Source organism: Gymnoscopelus microlampas, assembly GCF_963454915.1.
Source record: "Gymnoscopelus microlampas genome assembly, chromosome: 9".
Taxonomy (NCBI): domain Eukaryota; kingdom Metazoa; phylum Chordata; class Actinopteri; order Myctophiformes; family Myctophidae; genus Gymnoscopelus; species Gymnoscopelus microlampas.
This window is the reverse complement of record NC_139946.1, coordinates 35,212,925-35,232,814: the sequence shown is the minus strand read 5'-3', so window position 1 is coordinate 35,232,814 and position 19,890 is coordinate 35,212,925. Positions and strand designations below refer to the sequence as shown.

At 41.4% G+C, this 19,890-nt stretch overlaps 2 protein-coding genes across 2 annotated transcripts in view; one reads left to right on the top strand and one right to left on the bottom strand.

Moving 5' to 3' along the window:
- Positions 1-6,282, top strand: part of raver2 (ribonucleoprotein, PTB-binding 2) — a 104,896-nt gene extending 98,614 nt beyond the window's left edge. Inside the window, exon 16 of the mRNA XM_084067828.1 lies at positions 1,738-6,282. Coding sequence (XP_083923954.1) covers positions 1,738-1,878 — 141 coding nt within the window. The 3' untranslated portion in view covers positions 1,879-6,282. The remainder of the gene's footprint in view (positions 1-1,737) is intronic.
- Positions 6,283-8,956: 2,674 nt separating this feature from the next.
- jak1 (Janus kinase 1) overlaps positions 8,957-19,890 on the bottom strand; it is a 67,827-nt gene continuing 56,893 nt past the window's right edge. The window contains exons 21-25 of the mRNA XM_084067252.1: positions 16,845-16,969; positions 15,662-15,834; positions 14,795-14,912; positions 13,226-13,336; positions 8,957-12,148 (exon numbers count right to left, since the gene is read on the bottom strand). Coding sequence (XP_083923378.1) covers positions 12,050-12,148; positions 13,226-13,336; positions 14,795-14,912; positions 15,662-15,834; positions 16,845-16,969 — 626 coding nt within the window. The 3' untranslated portion in view covers positions 8,957-12,049. The remainder of the gene's footprint in view (positions 12,149-13,225; positions 13,337-14,794; positions 14,913-15,661; positions 15,835-16,844; positions 16,970-19,890) is intronic.

Sequence of the window (19,890 nt, the reverse complement as noted above, 5' to 3'; positions counted from 1 at the left end):
GGACGATTTTGGCCTCCATACTTAGTGATTTTTTCGGATTTAACTTTCGTTTCGGTAAAATAAATTTACCAATCAACTCTAAATTGCCTGAAACGTACTCCTAACAGGTTTTTGGGGGGACGATTTTGGCCTCCACACTTAGTGATTTTTTCGGATTTAACTTTCGTTTCGGTAAAATAAATTTTACCGAAACGAAACATTTTCCTGATTTTTTTGGGTAGGCTATAAAATTGGAAAAATGGCAAAGACATTCTTTGATTTTTATTCTGGGATGAAAGATTTGGAGAAAAAAAACTATTTTGAGCTTTTCTGTGTCAGTCCCAAATCAAAAGAAGCCAAAATACTAAGCAGAATATCAGAAAAATGGAGCATTTTCCTGATTTTTTGGTGGGATAGAAAATTGAAAAAATGAAGCAATACGATACGATACAACTTTATTGTCAGCTTCCTTTCACCAAAATTTGCTTTGTGTCCATGACGTCACCGTTCAAGATACAGGCAGGACATACACAATACATTACACAAAGTACATTACAGGACATACATCACAGAAGCAGACAGAAACAAGCAATGTTTTATTTAGGTTCTGAAACGAAAATCAGTAAGATAGACTTGAGAAGTGAATTCGAATTGAATCTCAGATTATACTGAGATACCTTCACAGGCCCGGGGGATCTTAGTATAATCTGAGCTTCAAATTGGAAGTGAATATTTGAAAAATTGAGCAATATCTAATTTGGGGTCTGAAAGGAAAATCAGTAAAATAATTGTTTAAAAAGTGAATTGGAATAGAATGTGAGATTATTCTAAGATCCCCTGACCGACATGCATGCTTGAGATTTTTTCTTTGAAATCATTTCTAGTTTGGGAGATATTTAACTTTAAGCGCCCAATGCATTTTCAATGCGGCAATTGACATTTAAATGGAAACGAGTACAGGCTAGTAATCCTACATACTTACTGCTAGTAACCCCATTCATACTTTAAAATGTTCATCTTACTGTGGACATGTTTGCCTGAAAAGGAATCTTTGAAATGTTTAATAGTTTTAGAATTGTACTCCTTTAAAAGTTCAGAGATTTAGAATGGAGGTCGGTGGATGAATTTGGGACCTCAAAAAAACACTTTCACCTAGAAACTCCATTCACAGTTCAAAAATTCCACCTTACTGTGGACATGCAGGCTTGAGTTTTTTTCTTTTAAATCATTTGTAATTTGGGAGATATTTAACTTTAAGCGCCCAATGCATTGTCAATGCGGCAATGGACATTTAAAGGGAAACGAGTACAGGCTAGTAATCCTACATACTTAGGCTTTTTGATAGGCAGCTTTTTTGGTCCAGGTCCTCGATAGGTGGCAATGAGGCCCCCTATAGTTATTTCTGCCACCCTCACCACTCACTTCACAGCCTTCCTGTCGGAGGCATTACAGTACTCATACTAGAGAGAGATGCTGCTGGTTAACACACTCTCTATGGTGCCTCTATAGAAAGTGGTGAGGATTGATGGGCTGAACTGGGATCGCTCCTTGAATTGTAGTTTCGTTCTTTGTGTGTGGAGGCGTGCAAGGGAAGTGTGCGACGTTGCATTTGTAAACCGTGTGCAGGATTACATTTGTAAACAGTCCCGAAGCAGCCAAGAACAAATGGGTTGACTCACTGTCAACACATTGACAAGTGAGTCACTGAAATAATCCAAGGTTTTTCCTCTTTCTTTCCTCTGTCCTTTCTTCTTTTAGAACCAGGCAAGGGGCCAGAAGCGGGAGTACCCTCAGCTGGCAATGCAGGACGTGACCTCATCAGAAGGTGCCTACATAGGGCAACACTCCCAAGGCCTAGGGGGCCAGTATGCAGATTATTTCAAGAGGAAGAGAATTTAGTCTGAGCTGAAACAGGCTGAACTCTGAAGCCCAGGGAGGGAATGCACGCGTTAACGACACAGACACAAAGACGTCTGCCTCTAATAAGATGTCACTGAATGCCACAGCTCCCCTCTGTGGCCCTTTTGGTGACCGTATTTTGCATCCCTCATAGTAGGCATTGAGTTAATCAGGGAGGCAAAATGGTTCAAGCGAAAGCAAGCCATAGTGCTCTATGATGGTATGTGATGATACACTCACATACATGCATACTTGCAAGCACAGTCACACACACACACACACGCACACACACACACACACACACACACACACACACACACACACACACACACACACACACACACACACACACACACACACACACACACACACACACACACACACACACACACACACACACACACACACACACACACACACACACACACACACACACACACACGTGTTGCTTTTGTCCTGTTCAAGCCTTAATTCAAACTATCCTCTCAGTCGATGTGTAAATGTTTCTTAACAAACTATAACTTGTACATTTTGTTTTCTAATATTATGTAAATTATCGGTGTATAAGCTGCTTTTGTATTTTTAGTCAAAGCACTGTTTTTTAGTCAGCCTTTACTTTCTCTCTATCTATCTATCTATCTATCTATCTCTCTCTCAATCTCTCTCTATCTGTTGAGAATTCTCTCTTCCTCTTTACTGTTTCACACAACTTCAACTGATGTCGATTTCCTCCCCCCTACTTAAGTTTTTCTCTTTTCTTGATTGCCCATGCATCACGTTATATCTCTATGGAGTTGTTGACGTGTGTGTGTGTGTGTGTGTGTGTGTGTGTGTGTGTGTGTGTGTGTGTGTGTGTGTGTGTGTGTGTGTGTGTGTGTGTGCGTGTGCGTGTGAGAGTGCATGGGGGTATGTTTTGCGATCTGTAACTATAGGAAACAATCAGCCATTTTGGATGCTAGGTTGAGGGCGCATCAGGAACTATGGCCTCAACCAATCAAAGCCCTTAACTGTGGAATTTGGCAAAAGTGCGGTGCAGTCTGGTCTCATAGCCAATGAACGGAAGCCTGCTTTTCTGCCTTTTATAACCATTGGATAAAAGTTTGCTTACTGGTGCATACCAATTATAATATTGAATATTATAGAAAGCCATACAACCATTAATGGACATTTCCTAGCTCCTTTGTGGCCTAGAGCAGGGTTTCTCAACCTTTTTTGGGGCCAGTGCCTCCTATCCAATATAGGTATAATAGGTCCTTTACCGCCTCCCGCACCCAATTAAAGTGTAAGGCTTTATTTTCTATTGTGTATCGTGTTGCTTATATAATTCAGAAAACATCTCATCGATTTCCAAATGTAATATTTTTACATTAAAGTGGACTGTTAGTATGTAATTAAGCCTACTTGCCAGGGAGTAGTGATCATAAGTATTATTGTATATGGACGTCAGGCCGTGTCACATCAGGCCCCTCTCACAGCACTGAATGGCAGGGCTGTTATGGCCCTGTCACAGGCAACATGGTTGTTCCCATGGTAACATTCCATGTTACCAGCCTTGTCACAGGGATGTCATGCCTGATGTAACAAGGTCTGAAAAATATTGCCCCCCCCCCCCCCAACACTAGCCTAGAGGAAGGCTGTTTTGGTGCCACACATAAGTGGAACCAGTTTATGTATAGGATTAAAAGGCATTCAAAAACATTAACTGTTTTGAACAGTTTTCAGAAAAAACTAACACACATCAACAGCCAGAGCCTTTCTGAATTGTATTAACACAACAACTAACGTATTTAGACACGATTCGAGAGTGATGTGCTCCAGCGAATCAAATTTAAAAGTAACCAAATATATTTTATTTTACGTAGATTTTCTTAGCATCTGAGCCATAATAAGGCTTCCCTGAGCTTACTCCAGATTATTCCACACGGACAGAACCACAGCTCTCTAAAGGCTTTAATCACAGCTCTGTTACCAAAAGCAATAAAGAAAGGAAAACCTGTTTATGACACTTCTCCCCACTCCCACTCCCCTTTTGCTCTTGTCTCGTTTCATCTTGTCAACTCCTCAGAATTTAGGGGGCCGTGTACCATGCACAAATTAATTTTCGCTGCAGTCGTGCGGCCGTTTTGTTGGCACAGTGCAGTATGGTATTGCGTACAATACCTCTGGGATCCTGTGATGTCTTATGAAGTCACTGCCATCTCCCTTCTTTGTTGCTCCTTAATGGAATCACCAGGACACTGAATGGGCATTTATAAATCTTTCTTAGAGTGAGTTAGCCTCCAGTATTGACTTCCTTTCAAGCAGCCATTAGAAGGAACTTGTAACAAACAAAACAAAGTGTAACTCTTTGTAATCTGCAACAGTGATTTCTCTTGTCAGAGTTCTCTAAACAGGGAAAAAAACATACCCAACATGTTTTAATATTCTGGTTTGTCAGGAGATTTGAGGAATATTTTACTGGTGGAAATGAATATTAATTCCTATCCAGAGGGTTAGTTTCAATCTAATTCATATTGAGAGGGACTTGCATTATCATTTTCTTCTGGTGCAGACATCCTGTCTAACAGACAGACAACTAAGGCTCTTACATATGAGTATCTAATAAACACGGCCCATATGCCATAGTTCATATCCCACAATATTTCATGTCTTACAAGCTAGTTGTATGCATGTTCTTATCCTGTTGACAAATATGTTTAAAAACAATATATATTCCTTTTATTGCCATGGAAATAAGACCATTTACCCAATAGTAAATGGACCTGAGAATGCTGGTCAATAATGTATTGTATAGCCATGTATTGTATATCAAACAAGTCTTACTTGAGTTTCTCCCCTTTGGGATAAGACCACATCCAGGTTATTGAACAGAGAATGTTAGGTTAACATGCACCAAATCAATTATGGTATACTTAATTACCAGTAGTAACAAATGGATATACATGGATATTAGAATGCCTTTAAACTGCCTGGAAAATAATATAACGTAATAATGAACCAAGAAGAATGTCGTCATTTTTTCTCCCATAAATTGTGCTCAAGTCAGCTCAACAATGTTGTGCTGCTCTCCCCCGTCATGTTTTTTTGGTGGGTAATTTGTCTTACTTTTTGTCACCGTCTTTTTTTATCTCTTCATCCAGTTGACCGATATATTTCCCTGCTGGTGCATTTCCTGGGGTCCTATATCAAGCTTTGAACCGCTAGAGAATTTCGTAATCACATGTAATATGCACCACATTCACATACAGTGAACGTGGTGCAGTGTGGGATGAAATTGGATGTTACGCCCATTGCTAGCATTTGACACATTGTGGGAGAATGCATGGACCTTCATTAGCCACCCTTTAGATGCAGTTCTATGTTGAGTGACACTGGATAGTTTGCGTTGTTTAGATTGAATTCATGTCACAGCTTTCACCTGTGTGGTCAATTTATAAACACTGCTTTTGCATCTCCCCATGAAAAGCCATTCTCTTAATTAATTTGGGGACGCAAAATAACTGGGTGAAAGCCATGCCTTGCTCTCAACAGCCAGAGCCTTTCTGAATTGTATTAACACAACAACTAACGTATTTAGACACGATTCGAGAGTGATGTGCTCCAGCGGACAAGCTATCTAACTGTGGCCTGGCTCCGAGCCACAGTTTGATTTGCCTCCTGGTGTGAGTGGATGAGAATTTGCCAGCTGGACTCGCTCTCTGCCAGATGATACGCTCGCTCGCTCGCTCGCTCCTCCACCACCTCTCTAAAAGGCCATGCTTGGGAGGAAATAAAAATGTGTGTGGCACCTTATACACTAGCAGAGGGGACTTTTTCATGAGTGTGCGCACCGATGTCTTTAGGCACGGATACAGTATCAGTGCCTGTGTGTGAGTGTGAGTGTGAGTGTGAGTGTGAGTGTGAGTGTGAGTGTGAGTGTGTGTGTGTGTGTGTGTGTGTGTGTGCGGATCAGTGCACATGCGAGTTCATACAGACCCCCTCTCTAACCCATTCAAACTGGGAAAGATTGTTGCATTGGTTCAGTTATTAAAGTTCACAGCACGTCACTTTGTGCCGCGCTGCGCGCTTGTATATTTGTAGGTCTTAATGGGCTAATGGAGGGGCCTGTCTTCCTGCTGGTCTGTGTTGCTGTCTGTCATGATGTGTTCAGACAGCCATGTCTGTTGCTTCGGTGGCAGTTCCACTCTGATTGTATTAGCCTTTTCCTTTCTTTGCCTTGCCCACTCTACAGTAAAGCCATCACAGCATGTGAACAACACAGTGGAGTACAGAGCTCTGTCTCTCTCTCTGTGTGTGGGAGAGAGACCTGCTAATTTTCTCCTATTGCCTTTAACAGGAGTAATAGGGCTTCTTGCGCTTGTGTGATGTGTGTGTGTGTGTGTGTGTGTGTGTGTGTGTGTGTGTGTGTGTATTGTGTGTGTGTGTGTGTGTGTGTGTGTGTGTGTGTGTGTGTGTGTGTGTGTGGGGGGGGGGGGGGGGGGGTGTAAACAAAAGAAATCCTGTTCCTTTCAAGTGTGGGGCAAGCAGAGAGAGAGAGAGAGAGATGGCATGGATTGGACCTCATTTTTCAGCTGAATTCCTTTTCCCTTCTTTCTCCCTGTGTCTCCTCTCTGGTTATGTGTGCCACACACTGCATAATGCACCTTGAGCTGTCACACGCACATGCACATGCACACACACACACACACACACACACACACACACACGAAAATATACAGGCTCTTCCAGCAGTGCACTTCTACCAGTCCAGACCCGTGGGTTTCAGCTGTCTGTGAGGTGATTTCATGGGCCCACATGAATTAAGTGGTGCAAAATTGAATATTTTTAAACAAATGGCATGACAGAAATGTTAAATGAATATACACATTACATTATATTATATTATATTATGCTGTGTGATTAGCCTCTACTAACCATGATGACCTCATAACATAAGGTCATGGTTAGTACTATAGCTACGATCACAATGTAAATGTGAATAATTACTATAACTAAGAGTTTGCAGTGTAGAGCCACTGTCCTGTGTCAGGAACATACAGAAGGAAAAACAATGGAATGACAACACAGAGGGAATGCATTCAACAATTAGATCAGTGTTTTCATACCCTGCAAAAATTATTAAAGTCTTACCATTCCAGCCCTGACAAAAAAAAAGGATAGTAATTTTGTTTTTTTGTTTAAGGCTCAGCATTAGAGGGACACTCTGGATGTTACAGTGTACTAAACCAGTGCTTCTCAAAGTGGGGTCCAGGAACCCCAGGGGTTCTTGCGTTCCAGGGGGTACCTACTACCCAGCAAAATGAGTTAATATAGCATATAAATCAGTTTAACCCTATTTTATGCTTAAGCTATTTACGTATTAAAAAATCCGGGATAATTTTAACAACACATATATTTCTCTTATACAGTAGCCTGGTAAACCATCCCGGTCGGGTGAATTCACATTATCATGCGTCTTCTGCAGACCGGTCTGACCCCCAGGCTCTGGGTGGGCTTTTTTGCAGAAACCATAAAGTGGAAGCGCCAATCAGCGTCTGTGCTCAGCATCAGCCCTGAGCACACATGATAATTGTGAATTCACACGACCGGGATGGTTTACCAGGCCACTTTTCTTATGGGGTCTCTACAAAACATTTCCAGATGGGGGTCCACGGTACACACCAATTTAAGGGTCCTTGACATTGTACCACAGTACTAAACTGATGAAGCCTGCGATGCACATTCATAGTACTTCCACTTAATACAGCCTTCTGTGACATTGTTTTGCATCCACATAATCAGATTTTTCCATGTACTGAATGTGGGCATCTTGTATACTTATACAAGTCAATCATGTGTGGCTTTGAACTTTCAAGTTATATCGTAGAGAAAGGCTTGGGATTCCGTTTCTTTATCTGTGTGTCTGCATGCCATCATCCAGTAAAACATAATCTTTATGGTGACTGTAAACAAAGGCACCTGGTTCCCCGTGTAATGGACAGTGTGGTACAAACTAAGCTAGCCTTTGCTCTCCAGAGAACAAACCTGTTGCTTTACTTCTTCATACTCTAGTGAGCTTTTCATGCTGGTCTAAGCAGGATCATATCCAGATCAGTAATAGTCTATCTATGTGTTTGGGCAGTGGTACGAATATCTGTACACAAAAAAGGCGACCTTAAGTTGCGAGATGAGAGCTTTGTTCCTAGACTGTCAGTATTCCCGGGGAAACCTTTAGAGAAGTTTAAACAAATTTTGTTCCATTCACATGGAAACATCACCAGATCTAGATCTCATTTGGTTAAAAATCAGACGTTCATCTTCTGTGTATATCTAGCCTTTAATCCATGTCCTCTATGGTCATACCATGATGGTTATGCCCTCTATGGCAGGGCCTCTCAAACCTTTTCATGTCAGGGACCCCCAAATTAACATGTATTTGGCTGCAGACCCCCATCTGAAAGGATTTTGTGCCAGGGACCCCCCATACAAGAATTGTGTTAAAATGTTTTTACAACTCCCCCCCCCCCTCTTTTATAGCAGATCTACAAGCTCACAATATGCGACGCATTGTCAGCTTGTAGATAGGCTATTTTCACTACTTCCTAAAAGTGTTAAGAATTTAGAATTTCTTGAAATTAAATGAATGTTTTGCCATTTTTGAAAATCTGTTTAAATAATTCAATTAAAAAAATGCGGAAAACTATATTTACGCTCAACCCATAAAAATGGGTCCCGACCCATTGTTTGGGAAACACTGGTGTATGACATCACAAAGCCTCTGCAATACAGTACTCAAGTAATTGTGACTTTTGGAGACGTTGTGATGGCTGTATAGATAAAATATAGTTCTGCTGTGGTTTTTGCTTTGTACAGTTTGCTTTTAAATTGTGGATTTTCTTTTCTGACCTGAAATGTACTGTAGATTTTTGCAATATTTTATATTACAATAATATTGATATTGTTTTACTGTGAATAAGGTATTTCTAGAAGCAATTGAATTTTAGCATGCCACTAGTGTAATGTACAGAACAAAGAAAAACTATGTTTTCAATAGTTAATAAAATTACGTTTGATGCTTTTGGAATTGTGACACACAAAACACGATGGACATTGATTTTATTTATTTTTCATGGTGTATTTATGTACAATTTTTCCCATGTCATACTTTCGTCTTATTCTTTTGAAAAATATATATTTGTTTCTTTTCTCTCTCTCCTCTTTTGAGCAGAAGGAATTGTCTTTTACATTCCTAAATAAAAAGTGGACTGAAACTCAGGTGTGTTCTAAAGTATGATGACTGTTGCCGCCCACGCCTATCCCCCGTCCAAACGCATTCACAGTAAAAGAAGTAGAACTGACCGCTCACAACCTGCAGTGATGTTGTGACTTGGTGCATATGTAGCCATGTACTGTAGCTCTGTAGCTCTTGGGTTCATTAAACACAGAGGGGCCCGTCCGAAACCGCAATACCAATATATACTATTTAGTATGCCATATTACTTTTTAGTATGTCTGAAAGCTTAGTACAGTAGCTTCTAGAATCTAGATAGTACGTGAGATGCATACTAAATTCAGGCAATTATTTAGGCCTCGTCCGAAATTGCATACAAACATACTAAAAAGTAATTTTTGCATACTAAATAGTAAGTCCGAAAGCTTAGTAGCTACTAAATAGTGCGTGAGATGCATACTCAATAGGCAATTTTATAGGCCCCATCCGAAATGACATACTAACATACTATTTAGTATGCCAAATTACATTTTAGGATGCCAGCAATGGCGGACTCCGAGGAACAACAGTCATCGGTAGGCTAATAACTATCCAATATAAGTGTACATATATTTATCCGTTTCACTTTGCTCTGTGTTATATTAAATTAGTCTTTTTGGTTGGCTGAACTCATAGAAGACTAAAAAGAAAATTCACTCCATGGCAAGGAATTGTGTGTAGTACCTCTGGTTTGCCACCAGATGGGGTACTTTCCTAAATATGTAGTATGTCCGAAGTGTAACCCTACTGTTTGAAGATACTAAACAGTAGGCTGGAAATAGCATACTGTGTGTGTGTGTAGCATGTTAGTATAGGGTTTCGGACGCAACCATGGTTTTACCTGGACTTGATAACCACTTAAGCTCTATACTTTTTTGTATGATGAATAGCAAAAATAGCCACGCTTGTATACTGTATGTTATTTTTTGCTATTTTTGAAAATTTTGAACATGCTTCAATGTTTCTGAAACTTCTTCAAAGGATTTCTTTTGAACATTTTTGAATATTTTCAACTATAATGAAAATAGGGACTCCATGGTTAAATGAGGTTAAATTAGAGACTACACCCTCTGCTCAAAAACAGTGAATAGAATATACTTCCATACTTTTTTTCAGGCATAATTTGTGTATGAAAAGAAAATGATAAAATGTTACACGTAATTAAAAACTGCACAAGCTTAAATGTTTCATATATATATAAAAAAAGGACGATTTGTGGGTCTTATTAAAAAGAGCAATTCAGCATAAAAGGTCATGGGGGGAAATACCTATCTTCATCAATTTCATTTACAGTAAACCCTTACGTCATCTTCATTATGCTCCAATCTTGAAAATGTGAGTACAATCAACTTAAATATAGTAATAGGCTCAAATTAGGCTCAAAATAACAATGTATCTCAAAGATGTTACACTCAGTATTTGCTGCTCTTATAAAGACATTGCGAATGAAGGCATAAAGCTATGATTCAGAATTATAAACACTACGGTGTTCTACTGCCATCAAGTGTCCATAGCAAGCACTTTCTTACTTCCATCTCTTTATCCACATCACACAAACACACAGAAAGTCAAGCCAGGCATGACGTTTTGGCATTGCAACAATAATGAATTCGGGTCATTTGAAGAGATTCAACATTCATGACCCAGGAGATCAATAGATACAGAGCATACAGTAACGCTCTCTGACAGACACCCTGGAAGCCTGTTGCCTGATATATACTTACCGAAATAGTTACTGGAAATAGCCGATCTACAAACACGGAGATCGGCTATTTTTGGAGCACAACTCCTGTGCACAACTGTGTATAACTCACAGTTATACACAGTTAGGCTGGACATGCACAAGGAAAAGATGTGATCCTTTACTCATAGCAGAACAGAACGGGGAAGATCGATGTGTGTTGCATGATCTTTGGTTCTAGTCGGTGAGCTTGATAATATTTTGTGGCACCATTTCTTTAGGTGAAAAAGTTGAGATGAGAGTTGAAAACCACATTTTGTGCCTTGTGCGTTACAGCCGTAGTTCCATTCAACCATCTTCTTTGCATATCATCCAGCCTAGCATTTCTTCTCGAGACGGTTATTCAGTGATGGTCGGTGTCCTTCAAAAAGGACAGGGGCTCACATCGCACATACCCTTCAACTCACTGTGTGTGTGGGATGTGTCCATGTTTATAAGTCCTTTCATTGTCGTCATCGGAAATGCCAGCAATATAAACCCCTCAATTCAATATATGTAATTACAATAAGAAGGCCCAGGGACTATACTGTCTGACCTATGAGTCTGACTGAGCTTTGCAGTTCAGGTATTTGGCTACGTATGGAGTACTTTGTTAGAAATAAGATCACATTTATGTGATGAAAGGTGGACCTACAGGGTTAAGGTGGACCTACAGGGTTATACTTTAAATGTGCTCCCCCCTACCCAGACAGGATTAAAATACAGTATATCATGAAATTTCTTTTATATTGGACTAACCTTACACTGAACCTTACGTCTGAACAGCAAGCCGAAAAAAAAGAAAAAAAAGAAACCTGATGGTGTTTATTCCATAGAGGTGGGTGGTAGACATGGAATGCAGCTTTGCGTGAACCTTGACCTCTGGTCTCCAAGGATTGTCCCTCTTAGTAAAAGTAAAATGAAGTTGCGACTACAGAGACCGGTCTGGGGATAGGTTTTTGTGTGTGTGTGTGTGTGTGTGTTTTCTTTTTCAAGTTTCCCTCAAATAGGCACGATGGGTGAAGGAGATCTGATTGTGAAGCCTGATTTACACTCCGCCGTATGACGACGTCGTTGTACGACATCATTGTACAACGGACTATGAATTAAGCGTAGTAGCTGTACTCAGGGCCAACTTCCCTTCCTGAGCCTCGGAGGAGTTGAGGTCAAGGTCATCGGTTTTTAGAGGTCAACGTGTTGGGTCAGCGTTGCTGCAGGCGGGTCAACGCCACGATCAGGCCCTCGAAGTTGATTCTCTTTTCGGGGAGGTACTCCCAGCACCTACGCATCAGCTCGTACACCTGTGATACAAAACAAACTGTTAACAGGACATTCTGAATGCTATTGCAGCACTATCATTGTCCAGTGGTGGAAGAAGTACTCAGATATTTTACTAAAGTAAAAGTAAAAAATACTCTGTTATAAGTAAAAGGCCTGTGTTCAAAATGTTACTTCAGTAAAAGTACAAAAGTATTGGCATCAAAATATACTTAAAGTACCAAAAGTAAAAGTACTAAAATGTTTGAAAATAGCAGATCTACAAGCTCACAACGCAACGCTTTGTTTAGCTTGTAGATCGGCTATTTTCAAATAGCCTATGTATAAAATAGGGCTAAAGTGGTTAATGTATGTAACTTTTGCAAAGTAACTAGTTTTCAAATAATTGTAGTGGAGTAAAAGTACAATACTTGCCTCTGAGATGTAGTGGAGTAGAAGTAAAATTACTGAAATTTTAAAATACTCCAGTAAAGTAAAAAATACCTCAAAATTGTACTTAACACATAGGGTGCCAAACCCGTCCGCTCCTGATCTCCTTGATGAAAACCTCCGTATCTCCTTAACTTTTGACATTGGGGAAAACTAGTCATTTTCTATGGGCGATTACTCCGTAATGGCGACTTGCGTGAGAGATGTTATTGACGTGCACGCATCCATTGTTTACGTGTGGGTGCTCGCCGTGGAGTCCACAGCTATAAACAGCACAGCGTTACAAACGGTGAGATCTCTGGCACTCAAAGTAATCTGTTTTAATAAAACGCTGGCACCCGTTGTGTTAAGTACAGTACTTAAGTAAATGTTCTTAGTTACTTTCCACCACTGTCATTGTCTTAGCTCAGGGTATCAAACTAGCGGCCTGATTGGGTTCAGTCCTGTGCGCGGGATGATTTGGGGGAAAAGTATTCATGAAGGAGAAAGTGAAGCCTGTAGTACACCGTACACAGCAGTAGACTGTTTTCAAAAAATCTTGTGATGTGTGAATAACGTGGGGTCCCTTTAACTAAATATTTTCAAATGGGGGTCCACAGCCAAATACATTTGTGGGTCCTGGTCATGAAAAAGAGCAGGCAGCATTGAGAAGACAGACAACTAATGCTTACCGACTCAGGGCACTTCTCAGGGCAGGGCAACCTCTTCCCTTCCTCCAGCATCTCCACCAATCGGGTGAGGGTCATTCGACCGTGGCTTTGGCCAATCATATTGAGTAAGAGCTGTGCAGGGGAACAGACAAAGATGTGTTAGATGATCAAGAATTCATTAAAGACTTTCCATTCTTGGGGTGCAACAGTTTATTAGTTTAATTGATTATCAAAAATAATCGATAATATAGATAGTGAAAATATCAGTTCTACATGCTCACACGCTTGTGAGTTTGTAGATCTGATATTTTCACTATTTTTGCATAACACCGTTGTGTGACGAAGTATAAAACAGTGCTTAAAGGTAGGGTAAGCGATATTTTTTTGGTTAAAACAAAACATTGTTTTTTTTTGTTAAAAGGTTAGCGCACTATATTGTGATTGTAATAATTGCTATATAGTGTTTGTTATCAGAATAAGTGTGTGTGTGTGGGGGGGGGGGGGCAACAGCTGATAAGACGTATGTCATCTTGTACGCCAGTCTGTCAAATCTACCTAACCAAAAAGGCTTCACCTCTTCTCTGCTTCCCTTCCTATTAGATCTCTGGTCGCCAAAAAAGGAATGGAGACGACCTGGCGAGCATGCCAAACTGAGAGATCCCACACATGTGCGGACTCTTAAATGATAGTGGATTTTAGATTTGTGTTTTAGGTCATTAGATTTTTAGCGGTGCCAGCCGCTCTACCTTTGACTATGTCCGTCCGTATGTCCGTATGTCCGTTTGTCCGTTTGTCCGTTTGAGCACGGGCTTTAAACAGCTATAACTCCAGTTCGCAGCATGCCAGCAAGTCCAAATTTGGTATGTGGACTTAGACCACCAATAGGGACGAGCATTGATTGCTGAAGCCCCGCCCCGCCCTATTATAGCGCCACCAGGAGGCCACTGGCTTTAAACAGCTATAACTCCAGTTTGCAGCATGCCACCAAGTCCAAATTTGGTATGTGGACTTACACCACCAATAGGGACGAGCATTAATTGCTGAAGCCCCGCCCCGCCCTATTATAGCGCCACCAGGAGGCCACTCATCAAAGGCACCGCTTCCTTCACACAGGGTGTGATTTTTAGATAGGCAATTGCATTTTTTAGACCTGTCTTTTTAAACATCTGTGATCAATGCTGAAAGCTGAATAAACATTAGTGGCATTTACAAGTGTAAATGGCAGTTAGAATTGTAAATGGCAGGAAGCCTTAGGTACATGCTGCATTGGACGCAGCCCCTGGCAGAACCGGTCATCTCATCTACCACTCTGGACAGAGACAGGCACCATCTGCCACACAACATGTCTGCATGTGTGAAAGCCATCTGTAGTTTTTATTCCTCCTAAAAGACTGGTACTATATGCACTGTGTGTGTGTGTGTGTGTGTGTGTGTGTGTGTGTGTGTGTGTGTGTGTGTGTGTGTGTGTGTGTGTGTGTGTGTGTGTGTGTGTGTGTGTGTGTGTGTGTGTGTGTGTGTGTGTGTGTGTGTGTGTGTGTGTGTGTTTGTGTGTGTGTGTGTGTGTGTGTGTGTGTGTGTATGTACGCTCACATGCATTGGACTGGAGGCAGAGTCACAGTAGGTGATGAGCTCATACATAGTCACACCAAAGGACCAGACATCTGAAGCCTTGTAGAACTTGCGGTTCAACAGACACTCTGGAGCATACCTAAAAATATGTCAAATACCCACATCTGAGTTATTGCAACACTTCACACTCTGGAGCATACCTAATACACATACACACACACACACACACACACACACACACACACACACACACACACACACACACACACACACACACACACACACACACACACACACACACACACACACACACACACACACACACACACACACACACACACACACACACACACACACACACACACACTTCTGAGTTCATGCAGCACTTCAACATTAGGGCTGGGAAATATGACTTCAAATCAATATCACGATTGTTTCAAACCTTTGCCTCGATTACGATTAATGAACGATTTCTTATATACAGAAAATAGCAGATCTGCAAGCTCAACGCATCGGTACAAGGACGTAGAGAGCTTGTACTATAGATCAGCAATGTTCACTATTGTTGTATGCCACCATTGTATAAAGAAGTATAATACAGGGTGGTTAATCAGACAAAACTATTTAGTCAATTAAAAAAAAAAGTCTATACAACTATTATTTATCTAATAAACCCCCCTCCATTTTTGGTTAATTGCCCAGCCCTACTAAGCATCTTTACACCACCATATTCCTGCTCAGATGCACTGTATGTTTTATGTAGACAGAAGATCATGTGACATATTACAACAGACACCCTTCTATTGAGTTTGTTGAACCCCTTGAACCCCTGTGATATGCTTCGATGAGGAATAAACAGGACCCAGTCGATCATAATAGCTCTCTTACCAGAACACAGGGCTGTCGTGGTCTTCCTTGACGGTGTAGTAACCCTCATTCTCCTTGATGCTCTTGGTTAGGCCGAAATCCCCGATCTTCACCGTGCTCTCATTCTCCACCAGAACATTCCTGGCAGCCAGGTCCCGGTGGATGTAATTCTTTGATCCCAGATAATTCATTCCCTTGGAGGAACGGACACACCTGGATTAGAGTTTGGCACCTTGTACTTTTGGTAAATGCCGCGATACATCTATGAAACCACATTATCTTCATATAGGACAGTGGTTCTCAAGATGTTTGGGCTTCACTACTTCCCTTTCCCTGATTTGTGAATCAAAGCACCCCCTTTACTGAACAACAACATTTTGCTTAGAAAACCATAACAACATTATGATCGTATGAATGACAAATAAGAAATGGAGGGAAAGAGCAATTATTGCCTCCTAAGCAGAACTGTGGCCAAAAAAAGTCCAGTTTTGATGTCAATATGTTCAAAACAAAACGGGATAACGGCAAATAAGTATTGCTTTCTATTCCATAACAGTTGTGCTAGTCAGGTTTTTTAATTTAATTTAATTTGGTTTAATATTTAATAGATCAGGAGGTTCACATCATTTTTGTGAAGGGTTTATCATTAAACATAACAGTAAAGCACATTTTTCCATTTTCCACTTTCTCTCATGTACCTCCTGTAGTACCTCCACGTACACAGAACCCCGTTGGAAAAACACTAGTTGGCAATAAAGTTTAGCATTAGTACAATAATTCTTGGAAGCCATTAGCCATTAGGACGGGAACATCATCAAAAGCCTAATTTAAGAAATGTATTGAGAAAAAATGTTGCTTGGGTGATTAGTGGGGCCTTCCTATAGTGTGCGGGTGAATACTCAGTCAGGCGACATGCAGTCAATAACCCCCGGGACCCGGGGATCTGGAACGTTCCGACAGTATAAATTACATGTGATGGAGGAAAAGGGACTGGGAGATGCGCAGAATGGATATAAATAACTCAAGAAAAACAAGAGGGCAGAAATAGACCCATTAATGGCCCATACTGTATGCGTTATGAAATGCTGTTAATGACCTGGGATTCATTTCCCTTTTCCATATACGTGAATAATACATGTACAGTACTTGAGTAAATGTAGTTAGTTGACTTTCCACCACTGTCTTAGAATCAAGGCTGTGGTACCTGGCAGATCTGAACAGCGTAGCTGAGCAGCGTGTTGAGGCCAGTCTTGCTTCTGTTCCGAGGGAGGTACTCCTTCAGACTGCCAGCCGGAAGGAACTCCATGATCAGCTTGATAGACCGACCACCTACATATTACACAAACAGAAAGGCAGTCAGAAATCAGACATAAGACTGACTTCTAATAAGTGACTTCTAGTGTGTGTGTGTGTGTGTGTGTGTGTCTGTGTGTCTGTGTGTCTGTGTGTGTGTGTGTGTGTGTGTGTGTGTGTGTGCGTGCGTGCGTGCGTGCGTGCGTGCGTGCGTGCGTGTGTGCGTGCGTGTGCGTGTGTGTGCATGCATGCGAGGTGCTTGTATTGCTATACTAATCCTACTTCCTACTATAATTCTAGTAACCTCTGTGCGTGCGTTTGTAGTGGTGGTGGTGGTGAAGCTACCCGGTTCTCCTCACTGGCTGGACCAATTGCTCTGATTTTGCACACAGCCATTGACCATTACCATCTGAACACAACTGTGAAGCCCGTTTTTCAATTTAATCAAATCCCAGCTTCTTATTAGCGTTTTTGTGTCAAAGAATGTCGTCCCATAGCTGCGGCTGCCCAGCTATGGGACAAACTGCCTCCCGGGTTGCCAGATCATGTGCGCATATCCCCCCACGGATGCGCTGCGCCGACCGGGTATGGTCTAGTAATAGTAATTTGAGTAATAAGACACTGCGAGGATAATGTTCCTGGTCCTTCAAGAGAAGTGGTTGTTATTGTATTATGGTTCAAAATTATTTGGGGTGTTAGGTTTACAAGTAGGAAAGGATTCAGGTTGGGCTTAGGGTTAGGATTAGGCATTAAGAGGTTAGTTTTAGGGGTTGGGGGTTAGAGTTATGCCTGATTTAAACTTGCGTGGCGGTAAAAATAGCTGATCTATTAGCTCACCACACAAAAAAACAGCGTTCATAAAGTTGCCACCTTAAGCAATTGTGTCCTCAAATGCATAGTAAAACAAGTGTGTTAGTCCATGGGCCCAGGTCAGAATTTTCACTAATCAGGGACACTCAAGGTGGCAAATTCTAGTTTGGTATTTTGAAAAGGTCTATATCCCTAGATAATATTTCAAGATGATAACCCTTCCCAAGTAGTAGCTTAGTCCTAGTTATCAGCCTTCAATGACACCAACCATAGATCCAAAGAATGAAAAAATCGCCTAACCTTTTTTGAATAGAACATGTCATACAGAGGGAAAAAAACATTATTCATTCTCTTACATTCATTTATTTAACCATATGAACCCTAGCATGCCTATTCTGGGGCAAACATTCAGCAAATGGCATGTCTACAAGCTCACAACACTTCACGTTGTGATACGATGTGAACAGCATTTTCACTAATCGGGGTCACTCAAGTGCAACATTTGCAAAATCTTGTTTTGTATTTTGAATAGGTCTATATCCCTAGATGATATTTGATCATGATAGCCTTTCCCAAGTGGTAGATTAGTCACAGTTATCAGTCTTCAAAGACACCAACCATATATTCAAATAATGAAGAAAGCGTGCTACTTTTTTTGAACAGAACATGTGATACAGAGGGGGGGGGAATCATTTTCTCTCTTTCATTCACTTTAATATTAATAAAATAATAATAATAATAGTAGCTTGAATGTATATGGCGCCTTTCAAAAACAATGAACAACCAACAGCCAAACTAACAAAACAACAAACAACTATATGCCATAAGCCTGAGAGAATAGGTGTCTTTTCAAGACACACAGCCTTAAGAGTCCAGTGTTGCATGAGCATGGAGCAGGAGCATGACCAATCCCTATTGGGAGAGAGTTCCACAGGGTGGGGGCTGCCACACCGACAGAGCCTTCAGAACAAGGTTCAGAACATGGTTCACTTGTTTGCCTTAGGGACAGAGAGGAGGTCCAAGTCTGTGGACCACAGGGTCCGTGACAGAGTCGGTTTATGGAGTAGGCTTGAGAGGTACTTTAATCAATGATCATCATCACCATCATCATAACTGTCATACCAATATCAATTCTTCAGTATTCGTCATCGTCATCATTATCATCATCATAATCAATCAGTTCCACTTCATCTTCCTCCTCTTCCTTCTGATTGCTGCAGGTTTGTAGCTTGCACATTTCTGTGCACTTTAATTTGTTGGCAAGGCAGGAACAGTCTGGAAACTTGCAGGTCCGTACACACTTGCAGGCCATAAGTTCCAGGACAGCCATTGGTGCTGAGGCTGACAGGCTGGTGGTAAATGCTAAATGGTGCATTTATATAGCGTTTTTATCCAAAGCGCTTTACATAGATTGTACGTTACATTCACCCACCGATGGCGGAGGAAACCATGCAAGGCACCAAACTGCTCAGAGAAATTAGGGGTTCAATGTCTTGCTCAAGGACACTTCGACACTAACTCTGGGGGAGCCCGGGATCGAACTAGGAACCTTGCGGTTTCCAGTTCACTCTACCCGGCCACTCTACCCCTGAGCCACTGCCGCCCCATAGTGGTGCATGTGGAGTGGGCTGTTCATGTGAAACAGTGCAAGAGAGTTGTCATAGTCTCCAATGACACACACACCTTCACATTACTGCTATACTACACCCCATATACTTACTTCAAAGCACTGAGGATGAAGGAGATCTGGCAGCAGTATGGCACTGGTGAGAAGCGGCGCATCCTCCCACTGCATCAAGCAGTCTCTCATCTTGGAGCACCACTAGCCAAGACAGTGATCAAGGCACACATCCTGACTGGAGATGACTGCATGAGTAAGGTGGGGACCAAGCAGATATGGCTTTTGACCCAGTGCAATATCTGACAATCTTTGGAGAGGCAGACACCTTGACCGAACAAGACACCGCGTTGACAGAGAAGTACTTGGTGCGTGTCTGGGCAAGGTCCAGTTCAAGTACAACAGCAAGACATTTGATGACCTCAGGGTAGAAAACTATACCTGTGCCAGTGCTGGAATGGATGCTCTCCCTCCCACAAGTAGTGTGATCAGAGGCCACACCCAAGGTGTCTTTCTGGTGCATAGGGCT